Source organism: Electrona antarctica (genome assembly GCF_951216825.1).
Source record: "Electrona antarctica genome assembly, chromosome: 10".
Taxonomy (NCBI): domain Eukaryota; kingdom Metazoa; phylum Chordata; class Actinopteri; order Myctophiformes; family Myctophidae; genus Electrona; species Electrona antarctica.
This window is the reverse complement of record NC_136791.1, coordinates 46,107,700-46,130,281: the sequence shown is the minus strand read 5'-3', so window position 1 is coordinate 46,130,281 and position 22,582 is coordinate 46,107,700. Positions and strand designations below refer to the sequence as shown.

Here is a 22,582-nt window from a genome sequence, read left to right as displayed (position 1 = left end):
ACAACAGTGTTTTACTGCTCTATACATCTCCTTACAACAGTGTTTTACTGCTCTATACATCTCATTACAACAGTGTTTTACTGACTCTATACATCTCATTACAACAGTGTTTTACTGACTCTATACATCTCATTACAACAGTGTTTTACTGCTCTATACATCTCATTACAACAGTGTTTTACTGACTCTATACATCTCATTACAACAGTGTTTTACTGACTCTATACATCTCATTACAACAGTGTTTTACTGACTATACATCTCATTACAACAGTGTTTTACTGACTATACATCTCCTTACAACAGTGTTTTACTGACTCTATACATCTCCTTACAACAGTGTTTTACTGCTCTATACATCTCCTTACAACAGTGTTTTACTGCTCTATACATCTCATTACAACAGTGTTTTACTGCTCTATACATCTCCTTACAACAGTGTTTTACTGCTCTATACATCTCCTTACAACAGTGTTTTACTGACTCTATACATCTCATTACAACAGTGTTTTACTGACTATACATCTCCTTACAACAGTGTTTTACTGACTCTATACATCTCCTTACAACAGTGTTTTACTGCTCTATACATCTCATTACAACAGTGTTTTACTGCTCTATACATCTCCTTACAACAGTGTTTTACTGCTCTATACATCTCCTTACAACAGTGTTTTACTGACTATACATCTCCTTACAACAGTGTTTTACTCACTCTATACATCTCCTTACAACAGTGTTTTACTGCTCTATACATATCCTTACAACAGTGTTTACTGACTATACATCTTAAAACAGTGTTTTACTGCTCTATACATCTCCTTACAACAGTGTTTTACTGCTCTATACATCTCCTTACAACAGTGTTTTACTGACTATACATCTCCTTACAACAGTGTTTTACTGCTCTATACATCTCCTTACAACAGTGTTTTACTGCTCTCTACATATCCTTACAACAGTGTTTTACTGACTCTATACATCTCCTTACATCAGTGTTTTACTGCTCTATACATCTCATTACAACAGTGTTTTACTGCTCTATACATATCCTTACAATAGTGTTTTACTGACTCTATACATATCCTTACAACAGTGTTTTACTGACTCTATACATCTCCTTACAACAGTGTTTTACTGACTCTATACATCTCCTTACAACAGTGTTTTACTGCTCTATACATATCCTTACAACAGTGTTTTACTGACTATACATCTCCTTACAACAGTGTTTTACTGACTCTATACACCTCCTTACAACAGTGTTTTACTGAATATACATCTCCTTACAACAGTGTTTTACTGCTCTATACATATCCTTACAACAGTGTTTTACTGACTATACATCTCCTTACAACAGTGTTTTACTGCTCTATACATCTCCTTACAACAGTGTTTTACTGCTCTATACATATCCTTACAACAGTGTTTTACTGACTCTATACATCTCCTTACAACAGTGTTTTACTGACTATACATCTCCTTACAACAGTGTTTTACTGCTCTATACATCTCCTTACAACAGTGTTTTACTGACTCTATACATCACCATAGAGTTATAAAGGACAGGGAGTTAACCGCATGCGACAGTGGGTCACTGTATTCAAAAATAGCAGATTTACAAGCTCGTAGCACGGCACTCAGAGCCGCGCTACGAGCTTGTAGATTTATTTATCAACAGCTAAAGATTAAAATAATGGTCAATGTGGTTAAAAGCTAAGGTGACACAGATGACACGTCATCACGCAGCACGTTTACATTCAAAGGAAGTCATTACAATTTGGATTTTTGATATAAAAATACACAAACAATGAAATGTTCCCATTGTTTTGGCATCTATTGTTAGGTATGTCCATATGACGACCACGGATATGCTCTAAATGTATGAAAAACGTGTCTTTAAGAACAATGTAGGTCAGGATGTTATAAAACATGGAATATAAATTAAAAACAATGAAGGATGGAAAAATGTATGTACCGTTATGTAATTGGCCGTCGGCCCCCATCTGAAAATAAGTTGTTCCATGGACCCCCCAGAAGCAAAGATTTGAATTAAAAACGGTCACTGTGAAAGAAGATATATATATATAAGATTTGTGTTGACTAGGTCTTAATAAACACGACGTTTATTCAGTTGTAGATCACTTTATTCACCGTTCACTGACTCGACATGTAAACGCTGTTCCCTCCACAATTCACATCTGATTACCTGCGCCCACTGCGCATGCGTATCTCCCTCAGAGGGTACATTACCGTAAAGGAGTACTGTCGTAAAGTGGAACACAAGTTAACAATCTCCCTCTTCTTTCTTTAAAATAAAAAAGTGCAAAGAGGAAAAGTGCATTTCAATAATATACAAGAAAATAACAAAAATACAATCGGCAATAACAACAATACAATCAGCATTCCCAGTCTTTTGTTTTTTTTTTTAACAATTTAGGCCACATTCCATAGTCCTTCAGCGAGTGCTTTCAAGAGCACTAGAGGTGATGCTCCCTTCTTCGTGAGACAGTCAGCAAGTTGGGCTTTTGTCACTGACCAGAGCACCTTTTTGATCGTTTTACTCAGAATGAGCTCTTTGATGCCGCTTATGTCTAACCGAAGTCTCTTCTCTGTGACCTGTTTTGTCGACTTAAGGGCATCGTAAAGGGAGTGATTGTCAGTCACACAGACCAAAGCGGGAACATTCAATCCAGCAGTCCCAGTAGTGAGCTCAGAAAAGAGGGTGGCAAGGAAGATGGCATTGTCTATTCCATCCGACATGGCAAGAGTCTCTCCCGCAAGGGTGCTTCGCACCACGCGTCTGATCCTCTTAGATTGCCAACAGAGAGGAGAAAACTTCCCGCTTTCCCCCATGAGTGTGATCAATGTCCCCCCTTGTGTACCTCCATCTGGCAAGTTTCCCAGCGAAGCATCACTGAAAACAGTCAAGTTCAAAGAATCATTATTACCCAAATGTTGATATTTCAGAGTAACCTTTTCAGCTTTAAGCTTACGAATCACCTTATTTGCATCATGAATAGACTGTACAGTAGCATTTTTTAGAATGGATGCCAAAATACAAACATCAAACATAACATCAGGCCTGGTTTGCCTTGCAACCCAAAGAATTTGTCCTATTTTCGATCTCAGCTGCTCTCTTTCTGTTTCACTAAGAGCTGAATCTCTTTGTATAGCACGTGCTGGCTGCATATTAATGAGTTGCATGTTGTCAATATAGCTCTGCTGATGCAACTCTATTACACCATTTATAGTGACTATATCCAATCCCACATAGCAGAAATTCTCATGTTCCTCGCGTCCCACATGGAACGCAGACTTCAGTCGAGGAATCACATCAGTTACAAAAGAGAGCCAGCCCAGAGAAAATCATCCACATGACATGCCAGTACACCTTTAACTTTGCATTGGTCATCTAACCAATAAAAGACTGCAGGATCCACTTGTGACACTTTACCACCCGTGCTAAGCATGATTTCTTTCACTCTATTATACCAATAAAGTGATGCATCAGCAAGACCATATACACATTTTTTTAGTTTCCATAGAATCCCTTTTCTGTTCGCTTCTGGGGGTGGGCGGACAAGAATGTCCCTTGACAACTCCATGCCTTGCAAAAAGGCAGATTTGATGTCCGATTTTGGCAAATCACTGCTAGCAATAACCTCAGGGATTCAGAGGCACAGGTTGGTGAATCTTTCTGCAGCTGTTGGATATTAAACTCCTCAAAACCCCTGGCTACAAGCCTAGCTTTAGGTACAATACCCTTGTCAGTTTCTTTTAGACTACAGACCCAACGGGTGGAAACACATTTTCGGCCTGCATCTTCAACTTCTTCAAAAACATCATTATTGATCCAGTTATCAATCTCTACTTGTTTGGCTTCATCAAATGATATGTCTTTTGTTATAAGTACATCAGCATCCCTGACTTCTGAATTGGATTCAATGCTGAGACTATTCACACGTGACAGATCAACTGCCTCCTTTTGACCATGACCCCCATCATTTTCAATAAATTGCAGGTTATACCAATTTGTGTACCCTCCTGTGGCTTTCCCTGCCCTATTTAGGACTTTAGCTCTACATGGAACACTTTCACCTCTTTTCATAAAAGTTACAGTCTGTCCTGTTTTTACATTGACACTTGCAGAAATAACAGGGTTATCATCACAGACATTGTGCTCCATTTCAGTTCATTTTGAGTCACTAATGTATGTGCTCCCTCTCCTGCATTGGACTCCCTGTCACTTTCCTGTTCAGTAAATGAACTACCCGTGGCTCTGTTCACTACATCTGTATTTTCACCATCTGCTGCTTGGTTCTGTACCATCGTCTCACTGTTTGTGTCAGTAAGAACCTCATCTTGAACACGTGTGTGTACCTTATTAAGCCTTAAATGGTGTACTCTAACAAGGATACCACCATGTCTTACAAATACAACAGCCCCATCCTGACCAATAACCACCCCTGGTCCCTTCCACTCTGTACTGTCAGCACGTTTGTAATAGACTTTGTCTCCCGTCTCATATTTTTCACCTGTGGGTCTGAGCTGCTTACGTAGTGCTCTCCTTATCCTCTCTGAACATTCAGCTTCAGTGAAAGCTTTCCTAGAAGCATGCAACGCTGATATGTGTTGTCCTACCCTTGCACTTACTGTAGTGCCTTCCAGTGCAGGCAGTTTATCAAATACAGATGGAAGATTAGGATTTTGACCAAATACCAGTTGATGAGGGCTATAACCATGAACACTGTGCATACAGTTCTTAGCCATAAGAGCCCAGTCTAGGGCAGTGTGCCAGTCACATCCGTTTTCCTGTCTCACCTTCAGAAGGATGTCAGTGAGAGTCTGATTATGTCTTTCCAACAGCCCGTTGCTCCAGGGACTGTATCCTGCTGTCGTCCTCGTCTCGATGTTGAAGTTTTCTGCCATGTCCCTGAACTCTGCATTATTGAACTCGCCGCCGTTGTCGCTGTACAGAATCCGAGGGGGACCGTGAACACTTATCCATGTGTGGATGAGGGAGTTGACTATTTCAGAGGCTTTCTTTGTTTTCACAATACTTCCTGCGCTGAAGCGTGTGAATTGGTCAATCACATGTAGATACCATACTCCTGGTTCCAACTCGTGCAGGTCCACCGCCACCGTTTCATTATACTCTGACGCTAGAGGCAGACCAACAGCTGGCTTCGGCTTCGCTTTGCAGTATCTCTGACATATGTCACAATCATGTACTATTTGTTGCAAAATAGTGAGGCATTCCTTGTCTTTGTTTCCCGAGCTCTGGATTAGCCTCTGCAGCCTGTCTGCAGATGCGTGGCCAAACTGTTTGTGTAGCTTGAGAAGGACTTTGCGCTTTTCGGCTGAAGACATGTTTTCCGTCACAGTCAGGACTTCATCTTCAGCTGTCGCTGCGAGTATCACGTCATCTTTCATTCGCCGTGTTGTGTCGTCATTGTCTCTTATGTCCACACAGTAGTGTCCTGAGCTAGTGAACTCAAGAGGAATCGGCTGCTTAAACATTACTGCTCTGTCATTCTCCATGTCTAAAACTGTTCCTGCCTTCTTCAGTGAAGATTTACTCAGTAACAGTGGAATGTCAGCGTTGACCACTTCTGTCTCAATGTGACATTTTGTGTGTCCTATTTTGGCCGGTAGTTTCACTCTTCTGGTGGAATATACCACGTTGCCATCTCCAAAACGAAATGGTCTGGAACTGGAATTTTCTGTCTTCATCATTTTGTCTGCCTGCTCTTGACTAAGTCCATTAACATAACTGTCAAGCCATTTCTCCCCACATACAGTACGAGTGCATGCAGTGTCTATGATGGCGGATCCCACTGATTCAGTTATGAAAATCTCTGCGTCAGACATGGGGTTATTTGTCAACAACGTGATGTTAACTTCATCTACATTTTCGTCTTCAGTTAATCTTACTTGTTCGTTCTTCTTGTGGGGACAGTCCTTGGCCCAATGAAATGTGCTTTGACACACAGCACATCTTGACCGTTTACCGAACTTATCCAATGGGTTGGTGCCCGGCAACAATGTCCTTTCACTCCTTTGTTGAAATGTCGTGTTCCGTCTTCCTTGTCCTTGTCGTTGTCGTTGTTCAGTGAAGAAAGCTGCATCCTGGTTTAGGTGTATCCCGTGTGACGAACCTGGCGCCGTCTTCCCTCCAAAAATCCGCTTGAGTGCTGACTTCATCGATGCAAACTTTAAGTCGGGGCACGCCGTTAGTGCAAGTTGTCTGTCTTTTTCATCGAGGCAGGCCGTGTCTAACAGCTTGAAGGCTAACACCGCATCTGGAAGCACCATGGTGTACTTTTTAATGCGGTTGTAACGCTGCTCAAAGTCGATTATGTAGTCTGCCATGGAAACCGAACTGTCTTTCATTAAACGATCAAACTGGGAATACGCTTCGTACGCGCGGTCCTTTTCTTCTTGCTGAAACACGCCGTCCAGTTTTGCTAATAATGTCGCCATACCATTATCATTGTCCAAGTCTTCTGCTGATATCTCCATAGCGATTTCCCTGGCTCGTCCTTCCAGCCCCAAAGCCACTGCAAGCGCCTGCTTCTTCTTGTCGAGTTCGGTAACTCGCAACCATATGTTGTTTTCATTTTTCCAACATTCATACGGCCTGGTTTCGTCAAACTTCGGCGTTACTCTGTAGTTTGCAGCCATCTTCAAACCATCCTCTGCTACCAATGTTGACTAGGTCTTAATAAACACGACGTTTATTCAGTTGTAGATCACTTTATTCACCGTTCACTGACTCAACATGTAAACGCTGTTCCCTCCACAATTCATATCTGATTACCTGCGCCCACTGCGCATGCGTATCTCCCTCAGAGGGTACATTACCGTAAAGGAGTACTGTCGTAAAGTGGAACACAAGTTAACAATTTGCACCCATTTTCACGAAGAAAAAAAATAGCAAAAAAAAAACATTGTTATAGGTAGGCCTATGCCCATATGACCACAAATATTCACTAAAAGTGTGAAACGTATTTTTCATTTCACTACGTCTTGAAACTCTGTTATAAAATGGAATACAAATGCAAAACAATGCAGGATGTTATAAAACATGGAATATAAAAGGACCCCAAAAATTATCTGAAATTGGCCGTCGACCCCCATCTGAAAATATGTTGTTACACGGACCCCCAGAAGCAAATATTTGAGTTAAAATGTTTGCTGTGAAAGAATATATAAAAGATTTGCATTTTTCACGATTTAAAAACATAGCAGATCCACAAGCTCATAGATCTGCTATTTCTCAACAGCTAAAGTTTAAATAATGGTTAAAGTGGTTAAAGGTCTACGAGCTTGTAGATCTGCTATTTCTCAACACTTGACTTACTTAAGCCCTTTGCTCCTCTAGGGTGCATAGGCCGTTGACAAAATCCTCTTTCACTCGGCTTTTAGCCGTTCTTTCTAGATCTCCCCCAGTTGAGCCCACTCTCTGCCATTTCTGCCTCGATGCTCCTTCTCCAGCTGTTCCTGGGGCGACCTCGTTTCCTTTTCCCCTGGGGGTTCCATTTCAGGGCTTGTCGGGTGATATTTGTCGCAGGTTTTCTGAGGGTGTGTGCGGCCAATCCAACTCCACTTTCTTTTTCGGATCTGTAGATCAAATGGGATCCTGGTGTTTTCCACAGGTCCACATTTGCTAACTTTGTCCCTCCACCAGATGTGTAGAATTCTCCTGAGGCACCATGTGCCACCATGTGTTGGTGAATGTTTGCAGCCTGTGTGTTGTGAGTTTTGTTGTTCTCCAAGTCTCCATACAGCAATTTTTCAAAGATAGCAGATCTACAAGCTCGTAGCGCGGTACAAATGTCTTCTAAATCCAACAGTTTTATGAAAAACCTTAATGTTTCTATATCAGAACTATTTAATGTCATCTGAAAATGTGTTGTTCCAGGGACAGAACGAATATTCAAAGATTTGCACACGATTTTCCAAAATAGCAGATCTACAAGCTCATAGTGCTACGAGCTGTAGATTTAGTCGACTAAAATATGATATTCAGTTAACTAAAACTAAACTAACACTAAGACATTCAGGTGACTAAATTATGACTAAAACTAAATTACATTTTATTGAAAAGACTATGACTAAAACTAAGTCAAAATTGGCTGTCAAAACACTGATGCATGCATACACACGCACACACACACGGACACATGCACGCACGCACACATAAATGCACGCACACATAAATGAATGCACGCAAACACACAACGTTCGCTGTGAAATAATATATATTCAAAGATTTGCACCACATTTTCACAATTTTTCATAGATAGCAGATCTACAAGCTCGTGGCGCGGCACTCGTACAAGCTTGTAGATCTATTTATCAACAGCTAAAGTTTAAAATAATGGTCAATGTGGTTAAAAGCTAAGGTGACACAGATGACACGTCATCACGCAGCACGTTTACATTCAAAGGAAGTCATTACAATTTGGATTTTTATGGACTTTTGATATAAAAATACACAGACATTGAAATGTTCCCATTGTTTTGTCATCTATTGTTAGGTATGTCCATATGACGACCACGGATATGCTCTAATGTGTGGAAAACGTATTTTTCATTTCATAGGTCTTTAAGAACATTTTGATGCCACGGTAATAACTCGACGAAAGAAAACACTTTGAAACACAATTAATTATCTTCAGTCAATAGGGCATGCAAGCATGCACGCACGCACGCACGCACGCACGCACGCACGCACGCACGCACGCACGCACGCACGCACAACACATGAAGGCAACGCAAATCAGCTGTAGATTTAGTCGACTAAAATGATACACACGCACACCCACACACACAGACGCACACGCGCACACACATGCATGCGCCCACACGCATGCATACGCACGCACGCACGCACACACGCGCAGGGACACATGCAGGCATACACTGCATGTGTGCGTGTGTGTGTGTGTGCGCGCACACACACGCACAAGACAGACAGACAGACAGACAGCATGTTTGCTACTACGTAGCTTTCTACCCTACAATGTTTTCAGATACATATTTCAGAGTGATGATTGAGTTTAAAATGAGTAATAACTGTCTGGACGTCACCTTGAATGGGATTAAAAATGGAGTAGTTCTGTAATCAGAACCAGCTGTGTTTGGGTGAACGCGCAGCGATGGGAATCAAACAGGTGAATTAAATCAAAGTTACTTTTTATTAATTTGAGGCTCAACACGTCATCACGCAGTTTTCATTCAAAGGAAGTTATTCAAATTTGATTTTATGGACTTTTGATGACCACGGATATGCTCTAAATGTGTGAAAAATATATTTTTCATTTCACTAGGTCAATGTACTGCAGGATGTTATAAAACATGGAATATTAAAAAGAAATGCAGGATGGAAAAATGTATGTACCGGTATGTAATTGGCCGTCGGCCCCAATCTAAAAATAAGTTGTTCCATGGACCCCCCAGAAGCAAAGATTTGAATTAAAAACGGTCACTGTGAAATAAGATATATACAAGATTTGCACCCGTTTTCACGATGAAAAAAAATAGCAAAAAAACCCATTGTTATAGGTAGGCCTATGCCCATATGACCACAAATATTCTCTAAAAGTGTGAAAAACATATTTCTATTTTTTCTAGAACAATGCAGGATGTTATAAAACATGGAATATAAAAGGACCCCAAACATTTTCTGAAATTGGCCGTGGACCCCCATCTGAAAATATGTTGTTACACGGACCCCCAGAAGCAAATATTTGAGTTAAAAATGTTTGCTGTGAAAGAATATATAAAAGATTTGCATATACGTTTTCACGATTAACAAAAATAGTAGATCCACAAGATCATAGCGCAGCACTCTGTGCCGTGCTATGAGCTTGTAGATCTGCTATTTATCAACAGCTAAAGTTTAAATAATGGTTAAAGTGGTTAAAAGTTAAGGTCTACGAGCTTGTAGATCTGCTATTTCTCAACAGCTAATGTGGTTAAAAGTTAAGGTGACACAGATGTGTTCCAGGTCTTAATGGGTTAACCCATTGAGACCTGAGACCAGATTCTACAAATGTTTTCTAAATCCAACAGTTTTATGAAAAACCTTAATATGTTTCTATATCAGAACTATTTCATGTCAAGGACCCCAAAAACTCTATTGTAATTGGCCTGCGGCCCCATCTGACCCCCATCATCCAGGGACCCCCCCCCCCCAGAAGCAAAGATAGGGTATGAGTAATTTTCTTTGCTGTGAACGAATATTCACAATATTTCACAATATTGCACACGATTTTTCCAAAATAGCAGATCTACAAGCTCATAGAGCTTTAAGTCGACTAGCTAGATTTAGTCGACTAAAATCATATGATATTCAGTTAACTAAAACTAAACTAACACTAAGACATTCAGGTGACTAAATGTGACCAAATTTGACTGAGACTGCCATTGGATTTTTGTGAGATAGCATTAGCATGTTAGCATTAGCATGTTAGCATGTTAGCATTAGCATGTTAGCATTAAAAGTTTAGCATGCTAGCATGTTAGCATTCGCATGTTAGTATTAGCATGTTGGTGGCAACGTAATGCGCAATAAACTTAGACAAAATACCCCATTAGAGACCTGGCTTACCAGGTCAACCAAATGAACCCTTACAGGGTCTGAGAGGCTAAATGTCATCAAATGGTGGTCCGTGGCTCAAATGCTGCACAGACTTGGCGAGCTGCAGGCACCCAGTCAAATTTCTTGAAATTTGTTTCTAGTAATGATTAGTTTCTTGTATTTTCATCATTGTACATGTCTTGTTGCGTTCCAGTGAATGTTGCAACACCATCTGAGACAGGAGGTTTTTCATCCTCACATTGTGGATCAATAGCACCCTCTTCAGGATACGGCAGCTGGTCAACTGACAAGGTTTTATCCTCGCGTCCTGGATCAATAGCGCCCTCTTCACTGTATGGCAGCATGAGCCAGGCCTCCAGTGGCGATAATCCATTATTGAAGAAGATGTTTCAGAGACTGAAAGGAAAGCAAAGATTGACAGAAGCAGACTGGAGCAGACAAGAAGAACAATGGAGGAGAGAGCAGATGATTGACATGATGGTGGCGTCTGTAGTGATGGAGCCATCTGAGGCAGGAAGTCTCGGGTCACCTGACAAGGTTTCTGATTGGCTGCTGAAGTATCTTGGGCCAATAGCGTCCTCTTCAGGAGCTGCTGTAACGACTGAAGCTCCTCCCCAGCCAATAGCGTCCTCTTCAGGAGCTGCTGTCACGACTGAAGCTCCTCCCCAGCCAATAGCGTCATCTTCAGGAGCTGATGTCACGACTGTAGCTCCTCCCCAGCCAATAGCCTCCTCTTCAGGAGCTGATGTCACGACTGTAGCTCCTCCCCAGCCAATAGTGTCCTCTTCAGGAGCTGACGTCGTGACTGTAGCTCCTTCCCAGCCAATGGCGTCCTCTTCAGGAGCTGACGTCATGACTGTAGCTCCTCCCCAGCCGGTGAGAGATGAAGATTTACTTTGACATCAGTCACAGACATTACCATACATATTATATTATATTATATTATATTATATTATATTATATTATATTATATTATATTATAATCACATTACCATACCAAAGCTCTTTATCCACAGTCTGCAGTTAGTTCAATATGACATGTGAGCTTTGTTCTCCGAAAACAAGCTCTTTGCAAGATGTTTAATTAATCTGATATCGTTGTCTATTATTAGGCTGTTGGTTCACCAAGTGTGTGTGTCCACAAAGCGCTTGCCTAAAGTTGAGAATATTTCAACTCTGGCTTGGGCGGACACAGACCCTTTACTAGTATGCACACTATGCTTTAAATAAATATTTACAATTGAACTGGGTTTGTGGATTAAGTCACTTTAAAAAAAATGCTGTAGCATTCTGAATTGTCCTTATTTAGACTGGCTGAAAATTCTCTTTTATGATGTTTGCCTCTTCGTTCTTAGGCACCATGTGTAAACATGTCTTCAGAGGAAGAGGAGGAGGATTCTGGTAAGAAAAATACAGTAGATCCAGGGGCGAAACTACATGGCAGTGGGCCCCGGTGCAGATATCTTGCGTAGGCCCCCAAAAATATTCGTGTGGCTTCGGGGGCGGTGTCGGTGGCGGCGATGCGATGCGGGGGAGTGTCGGCGGCGATGCGATGTTATGTGATGCGATCTGACATATACATATTCATTCAATCTGTATGTATGTTTACATCAATTTGCATGTTTCACTTTCAATCAATCTGTATATCTGTAGGACTGCAGGGCTGCAGCCTGCTGCCTGCAGGCTATCAGAAATGACTTTGGACAAACTTTAGTTAAACTTGCAGAGTGACAGATTACTTTACCTGGGTTACATCTTCTGATAGTGCTGACTGCTGACATGATATAATAATCCCATCTAGTGTTTCGTTAGCGCAGCGGAACGTGACAAAATAGTCTACAGTTGAGCTTGTTGTGCTGATGACAGGCACAGGCAGCGCGCCATGAACACAGTATACACACACGTTGAAACAAGGTGTTAAAGATAACAAGGAGTGGACAGTGATGTCACTGTTATGCAACATGGAAGTAGTATGGACTTGAAGCTGTTTATAAACCGATTACATCTGTCACTCTGCAAGTGACATCACTGACTAATCCTTGGTGTTACTCTTCCTGCGGCCGATAGCCCCTGAAACCAGGCTTTCATCGTCCTGACTCTTTTTTTTCTCTTCTTCTTCCCCCTTCATGGGCCCCTTGTCGGCGCTGGGCCCCGGTTGCACCGTCGATATTTATGCTGAGTAGATCATATTGATGTTTTACACTGCAAGCCTCCAAGCTGCCTGTGATACAATAACTGTCCACTGTGTTTATACTGACTATAAGCCTCCAAGCTGCCTGTGATCCACTACTATAATGTGTTTATACTCTCTACAGAAGACTGCATGGACCTGATGAAGATGATGGAGATTGAAACGGGAGAGGAAGGTAAAACATTTAACACTACAATGAACTGTGAGTGTTGGTGTGAATACCACGTGAAGGATGATTAACACACAACTAAACATTTTCTCTTTAATGTTCTTCTGCAGAGCTGAAGAAAACTGATCTGGATGATTATGGTACTGGTAGGAGAGACTTTAATGAATGACTGAATGTAATGTGATATCTACACAATATACTGTAAATCATAAATCTACACGTGGACAAACTGTGGGAATGTATCGCCTCTCTCTAAACGTTGTTCCATTTCACGTCATGACAACGTTTGACTTTGATGACATTTGAAACTCTTCTGTGTCTGTCTACGATTAAGCCCCGTCTCCTGAAACTGAGCTAGTGTAACTGTTGTTTTGTGTCCCTCCAGATGACGTGTACTTGGGATCATGCTGTGAAAAATGCCAACACGTCCAGCAGGTCTGTTTGTTTCTCATTGATTGTTTGATTGAAATAGTTTCAAATTGCAGCCATCCGTGGGGGCTCTTTGAGCACGTTATAATGGGGGGTTCACCTCCACCATATGTTCTCTCTCTGTTCTCTCCCTGGATTGCATCCAGCTCACTGATGTGCTATCAAAACCAATTGCTTTTAGCTTATTAATTAGATCAGAGATACTCAGGTCCTCTTCTTTATGCATACAGTATGCATGGCTGTTGGTGATCCTTATTGATGTCTGTCTGTCTGTCTGTCTGTCTGTCTGTCTGTCCGTCCAGAGCTACGGCATTGAGATGATCATCCCTGAGAAACTGTCCAGAGGACGCTTGCAGTGAGTCTGGACATCACTTTGACATCATCTGTTAATCTGTTAATCTGACATCTGTTAAACCCTCATACTAGAGAACCTCACGTCACCTAGCCTGTTTATCTGGTTTCATACTATTAACCTCCTCCTAAAAGGAAAGCCTGGTCTGTGTTCCTAAATCGGCCGTGTGATCTGCTCTAGGCGTGGTTTAGACCGAATGGTAAAATCTTATTCCGGTTAGGTAGTTTGTTTTTAGGTAGTTGTTTTTTTGTTTTTAGTCTCGCCAGTCGCTACGCGTTGGAATAAAACATGGATATACCCAACAAACTATTCCAAGAAGTACTTGAAGAAAGTTGTCTCATTCAAACGCCACATCAAGGCTTTCATGGGGCAGGCCCTAAAATGATGATGTCCTTGATCGCTGGGCATTTTAGGTAATACTGATTATACTACAACATGACGTAAATTATCATCTATGAAGTTAAATATTAAATCTCAAATGCATGCAAATCCTGCACATAATTCTACATTCATTCAATTTCATACTGAACTGACTCATGTGTCACTTATGTGGTGTCATAATTCAACATAATGTTGACATGGCACACTGACTAGCAAGAAAATATAAACACAGCACTTCATGTCAAAATGGTTGCAGAGTCCTGCTGTAGATAACCCCCACTGCCACTAGAGGCCGCTGTCCTCCTGCGTTTCATTATATTCTTGTTACTTATACGACTATGATCTTTGTGTGTGTGTGTGTGTGTGTGTGTGTGTGTGTGTGTGTGTGTGTGTGTGTGTGTGCGTGTGCGTGTGCGCGTGCGCGCATTCCTTAGGGCTCAACTGGAAGGACAGGGCACATATGAGTGTGTGTTGACAGGCTTGATATTCGAGGCATTGGAGCGAGTTCTGGTGGTCTATTCCATCCTGTCCTGGTCCAAGTTCAACAAGTTGGTCCAGAACCCCTGGATGGTTGCTGGGCCCATATTCAACATACAGACCGTCGACAAGGATCCCTCTGCTCTCAAGTCCATCCAGCTCCCTCACTCCCTGTGCCTGGCTGGTGAGAACATTGACTGTACAACTAAACATCTTCCTTGTACAAACCAAATAAGTGCTATTTATGTTACACTATTGTCTGTCTTCAGACTTGTTTGTCCTCCATAAAACTGTCCCTCCATCCGTCCTCCTCCTCACTATCTTCACCGGCAGGCCAGGAGAAAGAGAAGGTATTTGGTGTCCTACACGTCACTGGAAAGCACCCCGTCATTGAGACAGTCCAGTACTCTGGTAGTCATCTGAAGTGGTCAGTGTCCTCGCTGTCACCTGTGGGTGCCATCGCCTGTGACTCACAGCAGGATGAACACCACGGATCGGTGCTGGTCTACGAGGATCTGGGCCGTAGCCGTAGTGTCGACACTCACACTTTCCGCATCTACCTCGCCCTCAGCTGCAGCTCATGGCATGAGGTAAGGATGGTACCAAGAAGGAGACAGTTTAGCTTAGCATTTACACAAACATAGTTTACATTTATATACATAATAGCCTACATGTGAAACTTTATCACAACTTACATAGCTTTTAAAATAACAACCCAAGGAGCTATGTTGCCCAGCAGGGTTATCTGTTCATACAGATAGTGTACCTCTGGTTTTGACTCATCAGATATGACTCCTCTTTATAAGCAATCTGTCTAGTTGAACTAACAACAGCATCGGATATGACCCCTATTTAGTAGTCTTGTGTAACTATTCCACAATCTCTGAATGCTATATAGAGTCTGGAACTACACCTCCTGAATGTTATATTGTCTGGAACTACACCTCCTAAATGTTATAGAGTCTGGAAGTACACCTCCTGAATGCTATAGGCCTATAGAGTCTGGAACTACACCTCCTGAATGCTATATAGAGTCTGGAACTACTACTACTAACTATCTCCCGAAATCCGAGTAAGGAAGCTGCCATTTCCGTTCACGAAAATATATTTTGATATAAAAATAAAAGATAAAAAACATCACCACCTCACGTACAGTATTAGGCACCAGAAAAAAAGGATGGGTGTTTTCGATTTATCTAACATGGTTCAAATTGATATGTAATACTGTCCCATTTAAACACATTTCTACTATCAATGATCCAAATGGCAGATATATCATGGTTACTGGTTTTATTAATTCATTTCACGTTACTCTTCTTAATGTTTATGGTCCAAATTTTGACGACCCGTTTTTATTCCGTAAAATATTTAACTTAATACCGGACATTAATGATACGCATGTCCTAATTGGAGGTGATTATAATACAACTCTTGATAATTACCTGGACAAATCGTCCCAGACTAGCCACTCCTCCACCTCTTCATTGGTTTTAAATAACTTAATGACATCTATGAACCTAGTAGATATTTGGAGACTGGGGCATCCTGAAGAACGAGAATACTCCTATTTTTCCCCAGCACATAAATCATTTTCTAGACTTTATTTCTTTCTGGTAGACTCTAAATTGATACCAAATGTAATTTCTTCAAAATACCACAACATTTTAATTTCTGACCACTCCCCAGTCTCCCTAGTTCTCGACCTCAATTTTAAAAAACAACAATTTAACTGGCGTTTTCACTCATCACTACTCTCTGATGCATCTTTTTGTCAGCATATGGCTGATAGGATCTCAGATTTCTTGGAAATCAATGATAATCTAGCTGTTACAGACTCCACTTTGTGGGAAACCTTCAAAGCTGTCATGAGAGGCCACATTATTTCATTTGAATCATTTGCAAGAAAGAAAAGTCGAAAACGCCTCTCAGAAATTGAAATAGAACTATCACAGTTGGAAATCAATTAGAGACTCTGCTGATGTGTCTATTTTACAAAATATTCTGACATCAAAATACGAATACTATTCTTTCCACTCAAATAACTGAACAACTATATAAGATTAGACAGAATAATTTTGAACTGGGGGATAAGCCTCATAAATTATTGGCCCGACAGCTTAGAGGTTTACAAGCAAGTAGCTATACATAAAATCAAGTCAAAATCTGGAGAAATGATTATTGAGCCGAAGAGTATAAATTACACTTTTCGAGAGTTTTATGAACAAGTATACACGTCAAAAGCAAAAGGGAATATTAGTAATTGGCTGAGACATTTGACACTACCAAAATTTAGTGAGGATGCTCGAGATTATTTAAACTCTGAGATTACCCTCCAAGAGATCCTAGAAGCCATAAAATCACTCCACAATGGTAAAGCTGCTGGTCCAGATGGCTTTGGTATTGAATTTTATAAAAAATATTGTGATAAGATAGCCCCACTTCTTCTGAGGATGTTTAATCACTCGTTTGAAACTAAGAACTTCCCTGGTACATTATATGAAGCTAACATTACATTGCTCCTAAAAGAGGGCAAGGATGAGACTGAACCATCATCATACCGGCCAATTGCTCTACTGAATACAGATATGAAAATCTTTACTAAAATACTAGCAGCCCGGCTAAATAAACACATCTCATCCATTATACATCCGGACCAGACAGGTTTTGTTCCTAATAGACTTTCATTTTTCAATGTCAGAAGATTAATGAACATTATGTATCGTAAATATGGGAGGGGCTCGAAACTAGCTGTCCTCTGTCTGGATGCACAGCAAGCCTTTGACCAATTGGAATGGCCTTATATGATCAAGGTACTGGAGGAATTTGGATTTGGAGATACATTTGTTTTGTGGATTAAAATATTATATGCTAATCCATCCTCCTCCATCCTTACAAACCTAGATAGATCAGCACCTGTCACATTACATCGCTCTGCACGCCAAGGTTGCCCCATTAGCTCGCTCCTCTTCGCCGTCGCCATAGAACCACTCGCCATTAGCATTAGGAATCACCCATCCATCACACCAATTAAGATAGCGGACATTGATCATCACATATCTTTATATGCAGACAATGTTGTTTTGTTCTTATCGCAGCCTGAGCAGTCTATCCCTGTTTTATTGGATCTTATTAAATCCTTCGGTGAAGTCTCAGGTTACACTGATCTTGATAGTTATTTTTTTACATAACCTTCCTTTTAAAATCACGGACAAAGTGAAATACCTGGGGGTAACCCTCCCTAAAAACCCCAAATTAATCCTTAAGATGAACTTTCTTGAAAAAGTGGAAAGATTGAAGAGGGATATTGAAAAATGGAGGACTCTTCCTCTTTCTATGGTTGGCCGCATTAATGCAATCAAGATGGTTGCCCTTCCTAGATTTTTGTATCTTTTTCAGAACCTCCCCATCTTTCTACCAAGATCTTTTTTTAAATCAGTAGATTCAATAATTATGCCATTTATTTGGGGGTTTAAAGCTCATAGAATATCGAAGACGCACCTACACAAACCTATTGAGATGGGTGGATTAGGTTTACCATGTGTTTTGCATTATTATTGGGAAGCGAATGTAAGGGCCCTTGCATATTGGCAGGATGGCTACAAAGTAGAGGTCTCCACTGACACCCCCTCATGGATTGCCATTGAAAAGAAGGATATTAAAACTTCTTCTCTCCCAGCACTCCTTTTTTCAGCCCCTAGAACCCCCACTCACACCAACACAGACAATTTTGTTATTTTGAACAGTCTCAAAATCTGGCAACAAATAAAAAAGTATAGTAAACTACCAGACACATCCATATACACTCCAATATACAACAACCATGCATTTCCCCCATCCCTCTCAGATGTGTCTTTCAACAGTTGGAGACTCAAAGGTATAATCACTTTACAAGACCTGTAGTTAGTTAGTTAGTTACTTTATTGACAAATGTATAAAACATTGGGTCCAAACAATAATAAAAATCCCATGAATCAAAAACTTTAAAAGGTACAATACATTAAAATATACAATACACAATAAAGAATCCCTTTACAACAGGAGCTTTCTATTGCTCCACTAGTGACAGGCAGGCATGTAGCATACGCAATGTCTCTCTGTTAGTGCCCACAAAGAGTGAGCTCAAATCAATACCCTCATGTCCATATTTCGCTCTGATATCTTGTGTGAGGGGACACACCAGTATGTGCTGTTCGTTTTGTATACCAGTCTCACATTGGCAAAACCGCTGTTCAGGTGGTATGCGGCTCCATCTTCCCATTTCCACACGCAGTCTATGAGCGGACAACCGAAACCGTGTAAAGGTTATCCTCAAATAGTCCTCAATGTAAGGTGTACTGCTGGTGCTGGTATAGAGTGGGTGAATAAATAGATCTGGATTGATGGCTTGGTATGTCTTATATCTTGTTCCCTCTTTGGATTGTAATTTATGAATCATGTCCCTTCGGTCACTCTCAATATGTTGTTTTTCCATTATCTCAGATAAATGAGAATACATGACTTGGTTCTCCTTCTCCAGCAATTGAAGAACATACCACAAGGGGTCATCAAGCATGCCATTTCGCTGCTGTATGTTGGTGAAAAACCTGGCTTGCTTTTCTCTCACCAAAGCTTGCACTGAAGGCAGTCCTGCTTCCAACAGGCAGGTTAAGTTAGGGGTAGTAACCCTTACCCCAAGTAGGGATTTCACTCCAGACATGTAGAGAGTTTCAACAGACTTTAAGGGGATTTTCAACCAAGCCTCACACCCATACAATATAGCTGATGAGAAAGCAGCCTCAAAAACCTTGCGTTTTACACAGAATGGAGCATCATAGTTGGTGAACAGGAAGATAATCAGTTTGTTTAGGTGCTTTGTCTTCTCCTTTACATGTAGGGCAAGTGAGTTTCGGGCATTTCCATCAGCAGTGAAGATGGCTCCAAGATATGTATAACTGTCACAATGCTTCACTGTAAGGGAAGCAAGCTGAATAGGTTGCCTGTCTTCATCAGATCCCGATATAGCCATAAACTTGGTTTTACACTACAAGCATGCCATATTCATCACAATATTCCTCCAGATATTTCAGTTTTTCAGTCAGCCTTTCCCTTGATGTTGCCAGGATAACAGTGTCATCCATTAGCATTAAAACATGGAGCCATTTTAGGAAACCATCGTCCCCACATTGTTTCAACTTTCTGATGAGCATGTCGACAAACATTACAAACAGGAAGCAGGATGTAGGGGATCCTTGCCTCACTCCAGCGGATGCTGTTATTGTGGTGGATCCCAGGATACTTGTTGTCACACTGTACATTGACATCAGGGCCAAGATCATAGTAACTCCACACCCCAGGCTCTTTAATACTTTGAACAGTTTTCCTCTTGGCACCCTGTCATAGGCTTTGGAAAAGTCTATAAAGGCAACATACAGTTTCAGCTTCTTTCTGACACAATGTTCAATTATAAGCCTAAGTGTCACAATGTGCTCTATGCAGCTTCTTCTAGGTTGAGCTCCTGCCTGCTCTCGGAATGGCTTATACCAGCACATCAGTCTGTTATTAAGCACTTAGTCATATACTTTTGCTGCACTATTGATCACACTTATGCCCCGATAATTGTCACAATCAAGTCGGTTACCCTTCTTAAATAACATCATCAGTCTAGCAGGGGCCCAGTTCATTGGATAGCCAGTTAGAAATATGGAATTCATGAGTGTACATAGAAACGTGACCCATTCAACTGGCAGAAGCTTGAAAACACCTGGGCTTACACCATCAGGGCCCGCTCCTTTTCCTGCCTTTAGCTGGCGGTCAATTACATATTGAACTTCTGCCATAGTGATAGGGTCATCTGTAATTGGCATGTTGACATTATAGTCCTCCAGTTGCAGGTTTTCTCCCTCACCGACAGGAGGGTTCAGCAGCCTCTCCATATGCTCTTGGAATTCACTTTCAGAAGGCATCTCTTGTCGAGGGGATGTGGAAAACTCCCCCTTCCAATCTATAGCTTTCCATAGCATTTTTGCATCACCACACTCCAATATACGCTGCCACCGGGGTGGGAGTGCTTGCTGGTTTCTGGGCGGGTTGTGTGCCAGGGGGCTGACTAGTCTGCTCTGGGCAGCACAGTTATACAAAGATTCAGCAAACCACATAGCCATATCATCCGAATTCTGGCCAATGGTGATGACGGGTGTTTCCAGTGAACGTATATTAAGAGCAAACTGTTCTACATCAATATTTGTAAAGTGTACATTGACAACCATTTTGCCTCATTTATACAGTTACAAAATAAATTATCTCTCCCCACAACCATTTTTGAGTGGTGTAAACCACTCCTACAACTGGCTTTGTTAGTCTGTGCATGAAAAATGAGCATGGTTGCTACGGTCACCCAGTTCACCCGGGTGTGATTTCATTACGTCAGAGCTGATTCCATTACGTCAGAGCTGATCAGGCTATATAATACCTTACACCACTCAGTTCACACAGGTGTGATTTTTTTTTAGATATCTACAAGTACGGAACTATGCTCGCCAATCTATCCCCAACTTTGAGATTCTCCCTGAAGACAATTTATTGTACAAACATTTATTGTGTCCACCTGGGTCAAAACAATTAATTTCTAAAGTGATAAATACACTCTCTGAACAAATTAACTTTGAGACACATTATTTGAAAAATGCTTGGGAGGAAGAACTAGGTATGCAGATTGGGGATGATGTCTGGGAGGAGGGTCTTCGTAGAATTCGGTCTTGCTCTGTTAACACTCGACATCAATTAATACAATTTAAAGTTATGCATAGACTCCATTACTCAAAAACAAAATTACACAGGATATTCCCAACTACCTCCCCACTATGTGATCGTTGCGGAATGGCAGAAGGTACCCTGACTCACCTTCTGGCCTGCCCAAAATTGTATACATTTTGGTGTGATATATTTAAATGGTTTTCAGATGTTTATGGATGTGTGTTTGAACCTGACCCAGAGACCGCACTTTTTGGTTCTTCTCAAATACTGTCAAATCACAATGTTTCTGTACAAAATACAATGATGTATGGTATGAAAAAGCAAAAAAAGTGATTCTAAGACTCTGGAAGTCAGATGAAGTACCTCATTTCAAGACCTGGTTAACGGAACTTACTTGTATACTACATATGGAGAAAATTCGCTATGACATGATGGACAATTCAAATAAGTTCTATGTTATATGGCAGCCATTCCTAGACCACCTCAAATGTCACATTGAACCTCAGCATTTAGTTGTATGTCCTCCACTCTTTACACAATCTAGCAGCGTAATTTATTGTAATGTAACGACTCATTCAGAATGAAATTATGCCCTGTTATTTTCTTTCCTTTTAGTTTTATTTTTTTATTATTATTATTTATCTGTCTGTCCTATTTTGAAAACTTAATAAAAATATTAAAACACTAACATGGTTCAAATTGATATTTCTATAGGAAGGGGGTGCTGGGGCAGCTAAATTGAATATCAAATATCTAAATACTGAATTGAGCAATTTAAAAACGGTCTGGGTTGTTCACATAAGCCTGAGTAGAGGATGAAATGACCACCGTGTGTGTGTGTGTGTGTGTGTGTGTGTGTGTGTGTGTGTGTGTGTGTGTGTGTGTGTGTGTGTGTGTGTGTGTGTGTGTGTGTGTGTGTGTGTGTGTGTGTGTGTGTGTGTGTGTGTGTGTGTGTGTGTGTGTGTGTGTGTGTGTGTGTGTGTGTGTGTGTGTGTGGGCATGCAGGACATCAAGAGGGAGCAAGAGTTGGAGAGAGGATATTTCTGTAGAGTTTACAAGAGTCCCAACTGTCTACTGGTAGAGGGGAAGTACCAGCTCATGAGTAATCCAAGAGAGGAAATTCACCCTGAGGTGAGTTTGTCTTGATGCACATTCAGCTTAAATATCATTATGCATGGTAGATGTTTTATTGATGCTCATTCAGCTTAATTACTCTATCATTATGCATTGTAGATGTTT

The 22,582-nt window shown here is 41.0% G+C and overlaps 2 protein-coding genes across 2 annotated transcripts in view; both read left to right on the top strand.

The window, feature by feature from the left end:
* LOC306931298 (NACHT, LRR and PYD domains-containing protein 1b allele 3-like) overlaps positions 1–22,582 on the top strand; it is a 136,450-nt gene that overhangs the window by 98,163 nt on the left and 15,705 nt on the right. The gene's annotated exons all lie outside the window — the stretch shown is intronic.
* LOC306931452 (uncharacterized protein) overlaps positions 1–22,582 on the top strand; it is a gene marked incomplete at its 3' end in the record, with an annotated part of 40,201 nt that overhangs the window by 3,966 nt on the left and 13,653 nt on the right. The window contains exons 7-15 of the mRNA XM_079512854.1: positions 10,806–11,488; positions 11,968–12,013; positions 12,928–12,978; positions 13,083–13,118; positions 13,358–13,407; positions 13,704–13,756; positions 14,569–14,795; positions 14,945–15,201; positions 22,349–22,474. Coding sequence (XP_079368980.1) covers positions 10,806–11,488; positions 11,968–12,013; positions 12,928–12,978; positions 13,083–13,118; positions 13,358–13,407; positions 13,704–13,756; positions 14,569–14,795; positions 14,945–15,201; positions 22,349–22,474 — 1,529 coding nt within the window. The remainder of the gene's footprint in view (positions 1–10,805; positions 11,489–11,967; positions 12,014–12,927; positions 12,979–13,082; positions 13,119–13,357; positions 13,408–13,703; positions 13,757–14,568; positions 14,796–14,944; positions 15,202–22,348; positions 22,475–22,582) is intronic.